Genomic DNA, 12,409 nt, shown 5'->3' on the forward strand with positions numbered 1-12,409 from the left:
ACCCATCTGCCGACGGGTTAATGAATGGCCTCTTACATAACGGTTACCATGGAAACCAGCAGGGCCGCATTCACCAATGTGGGGGAGCTCAGAACTCGGAGCATTTAGATACACAATTGAAAAGCTCATAGAATAGGATAAAAGAAACATTACATGGAGGCTGAGCAAAGCCATTACCCCCAAATCAGGAAAAACAGTTCTGTCTGAAAGCAGAACCCAACACGTCAGCGGCAAAGCCACAATGAACCCCCATCAGGTTACCGGCCAATAACAAAATGATGTTATGTGTGCATGCCAGCAAAAACACAAAAGGAGTCACCTGGCATCCGATTATGGGTGTATTTACTTGAGACAGTTTTTTATGCAAAAGGAAAACAATGAAGACGTGAAAAACAATTGCAATAATATAGGTTCTGCGAAACCAGAGCATTACCAAATGTCACAAAAATTACCAAAAAGTAGAACATGTTTGGCAGCATGGCGGCTCAGAGTCCAATCATTCAATAGTGTGGGTTTCCACCGCTTAATAGAGTTTCCTTCCACATTCCAAAATATTTTTTTTAAGGTTGTGACAAGAAAGAACATGTAGTTAATCATTTAGGGCCCAGTCACACACAGTATAAAGGTTGCAGATTTTCCACAACAGAAAATCTTCCCCAAATTATGCAGCTTTTCAGCAGCAAATTATAGCGTAGAATATGTTAATTACATTTTGGGCCAGCGCTACCCTAAGGCAGTTAAGGAGACTGACTTGCAGCGATGGAAGGATGGAAAATTTAAAATCCCCAGCCACTGGCAGGGGATTCAGATTATAGGAGCCCCCTCCAAATGTGAAATGAGTGGGGATACGTACCATGTACGTACAGGAGTAGAGAACATGAATCCCTGCTCCCATACTGTACCTGGACAGCACTCTTGATGAAGTAATCACATACCTCGTGCAGGGTAAGCTAAATGCCAAGCAGCGTGGAGACATCCAGAGGAGGCCCTGGTGATAGCACCGGAGTGGAGGTACGGCATGTAGGATTTAAAAAAATGTTTATAAGGAGGAGAAGAGGTAGAGCAGGGAGGGTTTGCCTACCTGCCTGCCTACACTATATATCTACCTGCTCCATATACCTACCTGCACTATACACCTGCCTGCCTGCACTATTAACTACCTACACTATGTACTTTCCTGCCCTGCCGCATATACCTACCTGCACTATACACGTCCCTGCCTAAAGTATATACCCACTTGCCCAGCCCCATATACCTACCTACACTATATACCTACCTGCCCTGCCCTATATACCTACCTGCCCTGCCCTGCCCTATATACCTACCTACTTGCACTATATACCTTTCTACGTTAACTTTATACCTACCTACCTGCACCTGCCTACCTACCTGTCTGCACTATATACCTACCTGTCTCTACTATGCACCTACCTATATACCTATCTACCTGCACTATATACGTGCCTGCCCACAATATATACCCACCTGCCCATCCCCATATACCTACATGCACTATATATGTCTACCTATTTGCTATATACCTTTCTACGTGAACTATATACCTACCTACGTTCCTACACTATGTACCTGCCTACCTACCTGAACTATATACCTACCTTCCTGCACTACTAACCTACCAGGGGCCTTAACTATCTACCATGGGACCATTACCTACCTAGGGGCCATTACCCACCAACCAGGGGCCATTACCTACCTACTGGGGTGCATTACCTACCCACCAGGGGGATTACATAATATCTACCTTTGGGATTTCCTACCTATCTACTAGGGCTGCATGATATATCGCAAAAGCAATCGAATCGCGATTTTTGCTTTTTGCAATATAGCGATATGGCTCCCCGGGAAAACTTGCGATTGTCTGCTTGGGCCAGCTCACGTGCGCTGCTGCAGGCGGGGGCCGGCCAGAGCAGGTAAAAGCAAATTTAAATACTTAAGTTCAGTGTTTCCCAACCAGGGTGCCTCCAGTTGTTGCTAAACTACAACTCCCAGCATGCCTGGACCGGAAAAGGCTGTCCAGGCATGCTGGTAGTAGTAGTTTCACAACAGCTGGAGGCACCCTGGTAGAAAAACACTGAGCCAAGTACAAGGGCACAGGGAGAAAAAAAAAATTATCATAAAAACTTCTGCTCACCTACTCCCGGTCCCTGCAGATGATGTTCGTCTTTGTGCGGTCCGGTGTCTCCTCTTTACCATACAAGTAGTAGGACCTTTTCAGCCAATCACTGGCCGCAGCTTTGTCACGTGTCAAGCCAGTCATTGGCTGATGAGGAAAGGTCTTTTTCGGGGAAAACACACTGGGTTTTCCGGATCCGGTGGGAGATTTGAAAACCACCCAGTGTATTGCTGCAGTACAAAAAGCTACCTACAGGGGGGAGAATGTGACAGGAGCTGAGAATGTGACGGGGAGGGGGGGGGGAATGTGAAGAGGGGAATGTGACAAGGGGGGGAGGGGATGTGATATGGGGGAGGGAATGTAATATGGGGGGGAATGTGACAAGGGGAATGTGACGGACGGGAGGAGAATGTGACAGGGGGAGGGGGAATCTGACAGGGGGAGGGGAGGAATGTGACAGGAATGGGGAATGTGACAAGGGGCAGGGATAATGTGACGGGGGGGGGGGAGAATGTGACGAGGGGAATGTGACGGACGGGAGGGGGGATGTGACGGGGGGAGAATGTGACAGGGGGAGGGAAGAATGTGACGAGGAAGGGGGAGAATGTGACAAGGGGGAAGGGGGGGAATGTGACAAGGGGGGAGAATGTGACAGGGGGGGGGAGAATGTGACAGGGGGGAGAATGTGACAAGGGGGGGAGAATGTGACAAGGGGGGGGGAGAATGTGACAAGGTGACAAGGGGGGGGGAGAATATGACAAGGGGGGGGGGGGGAATGTGACAAGGGGGGGGGGGAGAATGTGACAAGGGTGGAGAATGTGGCAGGGGGAAGGGGGGGAATGTGACAATGTGACATAGGGGAAGAGAACGTGATGGGAGAAGATGTGACCATGAGGGGAGAATGTGACAGGGGGAGCTAGAAATTAAATGGGGAGATGTGAAATGGGTGGTGGGCATAAAATTAGTGGATAGTTGTAAAATGGAGGAGACTGAACATGAAATGGTGGGATTTCACCATTTATTTATTATATGGCATATCGAAATCGCAATATTTATGCCCATAATCGCAATCGCACATTTTCCCCATATTATGCAGCCCTACTATCTACTGGGATCATCTACCTAATGGGGGAATGCCTATCTACCTCACTACTGGAAGGGGGCTTATTTACCTACTTATTGATGCATTCCCTACCTACCTAGTGGGAGCATCTACCTAATGGGGGCAAATTACTTACTCCCCCACCACCCAATCACCTAAAGCCCAACCATTGATAAATTCTTGCATGCACCACTGGTGAGAAGTGGTGTATACACTGTATACACCGCTATTCTCTTACTTTCACAGGCCAGGAGAATGCACAAAATTCCAACCCACACCAGTGATAGGGGGTAGCACCAAAATGCACCTTCGCCTGCATAGACAAAACTCCTTGCACCAGCCCTGATTACAGATAAAGAAAAACATAAAGGGGAATATAACTAAAAACTGTCTGATACTTACACAGTGTAAACTTAGACTAGACAGCCCAAGAATGCACCAGATTTTTAAAAAGGGCACTGTCATTTGCAACCTTTCCATAAATCAATGGAAAAACCACATAAGAAACTTTGTAATATATAGAAAAAGTAGGTCGCACATACCCGATCTGTGTAAAAGAAATACAGCTTTATTCAAACATCCTTAAAAACTTGCCAAATGGGGAGTGAGGTTAGTCCATGGTCAGAGCAAGGCTGACTAACTGACCGCCTTTTCAGTCAGCCTTGTGCTGACTGCCAGTCACTAAGCCTTGGGCTGACCACGGACTCCCCTCACTCCCCGTTTGACACGTTTTTAAAGGGAAACTGCCATCAGTCTCACCTGCACTAATCTGTCGGTACAGACAGACAGTGCAGGTGACACTGATAACGATACTTACCTGGTCCTGTTCTGTGCTGTGGTTCTCTGGCTATCCTCTTCAGTATCTTCAGCCCCGGGCCCGACCTAGAGCATAGGCGGAGCTTAGTGATGTGACTGCTGCTGTTTGCTAACATTGAGATCCACCAGAGAACAGCAGCGGTGATCACTAAGCTCCGCCCATGTTCCAAGTCGGGCCTGGAGTGGAAGATACCAAAGAGGATAGCCTAAGAACCACAGCCTGGAACGGGACCAGGTAAGTATAGTTGTCATCAGTGTCACCTGCACTACCTGCCTGTACTGACAGGTTAGTGCAGGTGACACTAATGACAGATTTCCTTTAAGGATGTTGGAATAAAGTTGCCTTTCTTTTACACAGATCTGGTGAGTGTGACCTACTTTTTCTTTATACTCTATTCTTTATAGACAGTTACCATTATGTTACGCACCCGCATTACTTTTCTGCTTGTATACATACCTGCTGCTCCTCAAATTACACACAGGTAATTTGTAACGGTGTCTGCTTCAGCTTCTCTTCGCCTAGTGTTTTTGTAATTTATCTTTTTTCCAAAAATGCTTCTGTCTCCAGTTAATAAACATACAAATCTCCCCCACCCCATCCCACACAGCTGTTCAATTCTTCTTCTCTCAAAATGAGATGAGCAATACAAGTTTATAGATAGGGGAAGAGTGAGCTTGGCCAGTTCCAGGAGAACTGGAATTTATAGATAATGCCTACAGAGCAGAAATCTGCTAAAAATGCCATAAACAATATAATGGCAAAAATAGTGTTGCTCCTCTTGTACACACATAGGAAGCTTATTTGAAAAGTCACCTGAAATGACCGGTTCGCTTATACAGTTACTCATGTTGTTGAAAATCTGGTGCATCTTTAGACTGTTTAGTCTAAGTGTGCACCTTCCATTAGTTTGCTTAGGCTCCTTCAACACAGTGTGACGACCGTTAGAAGATAGCGGGAGAAAATTTGGGCTTGCAACGTCTTTTTCTCCCGCCATCTTCCGGCGGAATAACAGGAGTCATAACGGACGTCAGAGAATCCCATTCAAGTGAATGGGATCCTCTGTGCCCGTTATGACTCCCATTAACGTCCGTTTGTAACGGAGCCTAGTTTATAGTGTGAAAGTAGCCTCAGTCTTATGGAAAAAAAAAGTTGACCAAAAAGGGAGTGCATTTGACCATACCCCCTTTCTAGCTGGACCATGTCTACTTTCCAATACGCCCTGTATTTTCAAACAGTTTTTCTGCTTATTTTACCAGCAGCTTGTGTTTTTTTAATTTTTTTATTTAAATCTCATCCTCTTGACTGCTACTGTAAATGCTGCAGAAAATCTTCAGTAAATATGGCAAGTGTTACCCTACCCTGCCAGCTGATATTACTCCACAGACCGCTGGCAGTGATTGTACATAAATTTTACCTCCATTTTCGAAGGGATTTTTTTCTCTCTGTTGCTCCAAAATGTTTTATTAGTAAGGCTTCATGTATATCACGTTTGGGGCGACATCTGAGGTATTCATCAGCATACCCACAAAAAGGCATCCAGGCTACACCATGGTAGTCACCAACCAACATTAATATACTAAACATAGACTACTAAATGCTTCTGACTGAAACAGTAATAACCCAGCCACTAACCCTGAATTAACACAAGCCATACAGGGAGTAGTTTGTAGTATTATTCTCCCAAATGGAGAAGGAAAGAGGTGACCAAGAACCCAATGGTGACTCTAGCTGAGCTCCAATGATCCTGTGTGCAAATGGCAGCATCATGCAGTGCGGATGTTTTTGAGTGGCTTGTACAGGGAGACTGGTCAGGGTGGAGGGAACCATCGGACTGGGCCAGTGTCTCTAAGCACACAGACAAGAAAACACAGGGGTGGGTTAAGGACAATTGTGTAAATGTCCTTCAGTCCTGACTTAAACCCACTTTAACATCCCCATTCATCCTGACAGAGCTTAAGAGGATCCTTAGAGAAAAATAGCAGACAATCCCCAAGGGCAACGATGCTGACAACTGGGCAACCATATGGAAATTATAATGTTATGGGGTTGACATAGAGATAGGATTAAATATTACACTTGTGTAATAAAATGTGTAATAAAATGAAGCACACTACCTTATTGCATGGTACAAAGAGATATGGTTGGAATGGCCGCTCACGCCTCCCTCATCAAACGTGATCACCTGAAAATACATCAGAGACAATGAATAGCCCTGAAGAGATAAAAGAGCACGTCAGCAAATTTCAGAAATACAGGATATAGCAAGACAACCCCCCTTCATAGACAAGTGACACGGAGTTCTGAAGTTTTAAACACTGATATAACATTAAAGAGCACATGTCACCAAATAAAACTTTTAATATAGTGTCCCTTATGTAATCAGCAGACACTTTCCCATTCACTTGCTTAAAATTATCAACATAAATATGTTTAAAATGTAAAAGAAAAAATGGCCACTAGGTGGTGCTGTTCTGTTCCCTACCGCAATAAATACAGTGAGTTTGGTCTAAAAAAATTATTTAAGGGTTGGAGGAGTGTTAGGAGTAATTAGGGAACATAGCCTGAGTTAGTTTAGAAAAGTTTATTTGGTGACAGGCACTTTTTAATATGTGACCTGTGGAGGGGAGAGAGCTGGAACCCCACCACGCAAGACAACAAAGAGCAATGACAGTATGTGTGTGTGTGTATCTATATACTGTATATATATATATATATATATATATATATATATATATATATATTTATATATCCTTCATGTTTGAACATACCTTGAAGCCATATCAAAATGGTGTGTTTGAGGTGTATTTTACAAACCATAGCAGCTCCTGCTCTCAGTCATCCATGTTATCTGCTATTGTAGCTCAGCATCTCTCAGAAGAACAGGGCAATGCTTGAGTACTTTGCATTAATATCACAACTCGCATTTTCAGACACATACAGACTTGCAGCTGCGCAAAACACCAAAGTGGCTGCAACACTTTTCAACAGCTGAATGGCAGGGCTCCAGAAGGAACGCTACCAATCTAATATTGATGGCCCAGGACTGCTATCACTACTCAGTATGCATCCTTCACGGGGGTCCATAGACCACAAGAATGTGTACACCTTTTAACATTTTTTTTTAAATATGTGCATTTTAAAAGTATTATCTAGCCAAAAACTTTATTTACTATCCACAGTTTAGGAGATAAGCATCTCATCTTGATGGGTCCAACTGCTGAGATCAAATATGTAAAAGGAATAGCAAGTGGGGGCACTCACAAGGTGTGCAATGTTATCTAAGCCTATTCTATGGCTCCTTATGGACCGTCTATACAGATATGGCAGCCCGGGGTACTCACGTGTAAACGCCACCTGCGGGGTGCATATTAGAAAAGCTGCAGTATCATAGTAATATTATATAGAGAAGATAATACGCACTCACCGCTAGGCTATGGCTGTCAATCCTGGGAGTCCGGGGACACGAGTGGAGTCGGCGTCAGCATGGAGCACTCGGAGGCTACACCTGTTTCGCGGGATCAACCCACTTCTTCCGGCCTCAGGCCGGAAGAAGTGGGTTGATCCCGCGAAACAACCGGTGTAGCCTCCGAGCGCTCCATGCAGACGTCGACTCCACTCGTGTCCCCGGACTCCCAGGATTGACAGCCATAGCCATAGTGAGTGCGTATTATCTTCTCTATATAATACCAACTGCTGAGATCCCCCATCAATTGTCAGAATGGGGCTCCAGCTCACTTAGCTGTATGGAGCAGTAGACGCCACGTGCTGTCTGCCGCTCCATGCACTGTCTATGGGAGTACCAGAGATACTTGAGTACAGAACTCGGGTATCTCTGGCACTCCCATAGACAGTGCATGGAGCAGTCTATGGGATGGATAACCTCTTTAGCTAGGGGCACTCCAAGATTTCTATAATGCAAACACACTGTGAATGGACTATTTGTTGCATTTGTAATGTTTCAATTCTTTCTGACTGAAAAGATTACTACTCCCACCCATTATCTACGTAAATGAAATCTAAATAGGGTCTGGAAAATGGTTAACATTTATCACAGTAAAATACCACTTTAATACCATTTAATCAATTAAACAAATCTGATTCAGATTTTTGTCTTATCTCCATTCAACCAGTAGAGGGCTCATCTACACAAACTGGGAAATAAGTTGTTTCATGCCATCTCTATGGACAGGAGCAGGAGGAGCGCAGAAGATAGATAAGTAGTGATACTATCTCTCTAGAAAGACTCTGTGATGACATTCTATGCAGCAGAATCCAGAGATTGCTCAATATTGGCTTCTACCTCTCAGTGTGACAAGTATACCTATGACAATAGGAGTGTGACGTGTATAATTTATGCTGGGTGTGGGAGATAATAGCATCTTGTAGCTTATATGAGTAACTGGAAAAAGACAAAAGGTCCAACCAGTTCATTCTATAACAGATTCTAAATGATCCCATGCAAACAGATACCATGTGAGCACGTCACTGCGGAACAAGAGACCAAGATCAGCCTATTATACCAGCAGGAAAACTGATCTCAGTCTCCTGTTCTGTAGTGGGGTGATGTTATCCACTTGGGCTCCACAACATTCCCATCACATGGTATCTGTTTACCTATTTTTCCCAATCCTCAATCTGCTTCCTGTCCACGGGGTTATGTAGTTTAGGGGTTAAGTAATACTAGATAGTTTTTGATTCACTTTGAAACTGTGTGTACAGTATAAATATGATAAAGAATGACGGTGCTCAAAGTTGGATGGATATAATACCTCAAGAATATATTTATAAAAAATGACAGTATGACCTAAAAACGATACATAAAAATATATATATATAGTCGTCTGGAAAGCCACAGGGCCCTTGTGGCTGACCTCTAGCTATATAAAAAACAAATAAAACATGAAATCACAGTGCTAATATGTGAACTAAGTATATGATAAGTGCCGTGGAAACTGCTGCTGAAATCAAGTGCAAAAGATGGAAATCCAACAGTTAAAGTTAGTAGGGCATTGTGCCGCTTGAAGTCCGTGCACATAGAAGATGATTATACAATCTAATGATCTCACAGAATAATAGTCAAACAGCGCTTATTCAGGCAGGGAATTAGATATTGCGCTTGCTCCGTCAAAGAATAGTAATATTCGGCACATTTAAAATATAATGTAACAGTATATAGTGCGGAGGTGCTGTGCACCTCTCACCTATCCCACCGATCATAGGAGACGGGAGTGTAACTCGGAGCGGTGTGATCCTGCAGCTCCTGGAGTAGACTGCGCAACTCCCATGTAACGGGCTGTATAGATTGTAGCTTGCCGGCCCTGATCTTCTGCAGCAGCGTGCAGGAATAGGCAGCTGTATGATCCTCTGCTCTGCGGCAGGTATATGTGATCACAATATACCATTGCTGCTGAAGAAAGGATCTATGGCGATCCTGAAACGCGTCCAGCCTGAATATCCTTTACAGAGAGTGCCCCGTCAATCAAGCATCCCTCGCGCTCAAAAGACACAAGGACGCCGGGGCTACATATACCTGCCGCAGAGCAGAGGTCCACACGTCTCCGAGGATCATACAGCTGCCTATTCCTGCACGCTGCTGCAGAAGATTGGGGCCGGCAAGCTACAATCTATACAGCCCCTTGACTGTGCAACTCCGATGTAAGGGGCTGTATAGATTGTAGCTTGCCAGCCCAATCTTCTGCAGCAGCGTGCCGGAATAGGCATCTGTATGATCCTCTGAGACGTGTGGACCTCTGTGGCAGGTATATGTAGCCCCGGCATCCTTGTGTCTTTTGAGCGCGAGGGGTGCTTGATTGACAGGGCACTCTCTGTAAAGGGCAATGATGAATTACGATTTAATATTCAGGCTGGACGCGTTTCAGGATCGCCATATATCCTTTCTTCAGCAGCAATGGTATATTGTGATCACCTATACCTGCCGCAGAGCAGAGGATCATACAGCTGCCTATTACTGCACGCTGCTGCAGAAGATCAGGGCCGGAAAGCTACAATCTATACAGCCCGTTACATAGGAGTTGCGCAGTTTACTCCAGGAGCTGCAGAATCACACCGCTCCGAGCTACACTCCCGTCTCCTATGATCCGTGGGATAGGTAAGAGGTGCACAGCACCTCCGCACTATATACTGTGACATTACATTTTAAATGTGCCAAATTCTTTGCCGGAGCAAGCGCAATATCTAATTCCCTGCCTGAATAAGCGCTGTTTGACTATTATCCTGCAAGATCATTAGATTGTATAATCATCTTCTATGTGCACTGACTACAAGCGGCACAATGCCCTACTAACTTTAACTGTTGGATTTCCATCTTTTGCACTTGATTTCAGCAGCAGTTTCCACGGCACTTATACTTAGTTCACATATTAGCACTGTCATTTCATGTTTTATTTGTTTTTTTATATAGCTAGAGGTCAGCCACAAGGGCCCTGTGGCTTTGTAGACGGCTATATATATATTTTTATGTATCGTTTTTAGGTCATATTGTCATTTTTAATAAATACATTCTTGAGGTATTACCGTATATCCATCCAACTTTGAGCACTGTCATTCTTCTTCGAATTTTATATTATTTATTTAACACCTAGGGTATAGGTGTTTAGACGGGTTCTGCTCAGTTTTAGGTATTAAGGGCTAGGTGAGCGCCTTCCATTTCCTTTGCACAGTATAAATATGATTTATATGTTCACAATGTATTTATATAGATTTTATATATATTTGTCATGTAGTTTTCATGTTATAATTTTGTCCCACCCACTTGTTTGGCGCCATTTTATTGCATTGTAAATGCATATATACACAGCTGCATCCATGCTTTATGCCAATCTGATGAAGGGGTGATATAGAATGGAATTGCAATATTGGATACATCTTTTAAATGAAATAAGAATCATCTATCTAACGATACATCTGATCCTTCCGGTGATCTGAATGGAAGTGGCAGTGTCTGCTCCAAAAGTCCTTTTCTACTGTTTCTTCTGTTTGCTCTTCAGGATTTGGGTCCTCCTAGTCTTGCCACCCTAGGGCTGACAGCACTTCCTCCTGCTTCTTAGTACCCCTATTGCAATTTGGGGTGATTTGTGCACTGTTTTTGCTCTCAAGGTGAGCAGCCATTTTCTAAGACCTATCTGCTGACCCCAAGTGGGTCAAGAAGTGCTCGAGGATAATACAAAAAGTACTGTACTCTGTCCCTTTCCTTTTTTCTCCTCTGTACACATAGACATATCTCGTCTTGTGCCATAAGACTGAGATCGCAGGGAGCAGGGGAGTGAAGTGTACAGCCACGAGCATCGCTCTGTTATATATCATGATTGATTGGGGTCTAAACCCTCAGATTGCAACCAATCAAAACTTCTGATATGTCCCTGCAACATGTCATCAGTTTTTACAATAACAGGGACACTTTAAAACAAAGACAACATTAACAACACACAAGAGTTGTAAGAATGTTAAACCTCTCTAACCCAGCTGAGCTCACTTTAGTAGTACTTTAACAGTCTAACTACATTTACATCTGAACAGTAGCCTACTTTCCGGGTATACATCTATGGCTGGGTTCACACAAATGTAATATGGGCAAATTTTTGCATTCATATTTAAAGGGGTACTCCACTGTTCCAGACTCTGGAGCCGGCGCCGGGAGCTCGTGACGTCATAGCCCCGCCCCTCATGACATCACACCCTGCCCCCTCAAAGCAAGTCTATGGGAGGGAGCATGAAAGCCGTCACACCCCCTCCCATAAACTTGCATTGAGGGGGCAGGGCGTGATGTCATGAGGGCGCGGGGCTATGACGTCACGAGCTCCCGGCACCAGCTCCAGCATTCTGAACAGTTTGTTCCAAACGCTGAGCAGCAGAGCCCAATGGTGGGTATAGAGACCTGAATTGGCAGTAAAACTAGGAAGCTGTCTGTTTGGGTCACTGGACCTGCACATTAATTGGTAGTAGAAGTCATTTTTAAGGATGGTTATAGAGCAGAAAACACTTACCAGGTCAATGTTCTTTTCTCGAATATGGTTTAATATTAGTGAAGAGAGGAGACGTTCATCCCACTTTACTGATGGACTATCAGGAAGTTCACTGCAAAAGCAAGATAATAAATGAGTAGCATTGAGGTAATAATACACATACAGTGCGACAAAAAGTATTTAGTCAGCCACTAATTGTGCAAGTTCTCCCACTTAAAAAGATGAGAGAGGCCTGTAATTTTCATCAATTATGAGAGACATGATGAGAAAAAAAAATCCATAAAATCACATTGTCTAATTTTTTTAAGAATTTATTTGCAAATTATGGTGGAAAATAAGTATTTGGTCACCTACAAACAAGCAAAATTTCTGGT

General features: G+C 43.9%; 1 protein-coding gene across 1 annotated transcript in view; it reads right to left on the reverse strand.

Annotated features, from left to right (window-relative positions):
* The window catches only part of PIGL (phosphatidylinositol glycan anchor biosynthesis class L), a 147,601-nt gene that overhangs the window by 14,741 nt on the left and 120,451 nt on the right, over window positions 1-12,409 (reverse strand). The window contains exons 3-4 of the mRNA XM_056559223.1: window positions 12,057-12,147; window positions 6,168-6,235 (exon numbers count right to left, since the gene is read on the reverse strand). Of these exons, the coding sequence (XP_056415198.1) occupies window positions 6,168-6,235; window positions 12,057-12,147 (159 nt within the window). The remainder of the gene's footprint in view (window positions 1-6,167; window positions 6,236-12,056; window positions 12,148-12,409) is intronic.

This window comes from Hyla sarda, chromosome 2 (assembly GCF_029499605.1).
Source record: "Hyla sarda isolate aHylSar1 chromosome 2, aHylSar1.hap1, whole genome shotgun sequence".
NCBI classification, from domain to species: Eukaryota; Metazoa; Chordata; class Amphibia; order Anura; family Hylidae; genus Hyla; species Hyla sarda.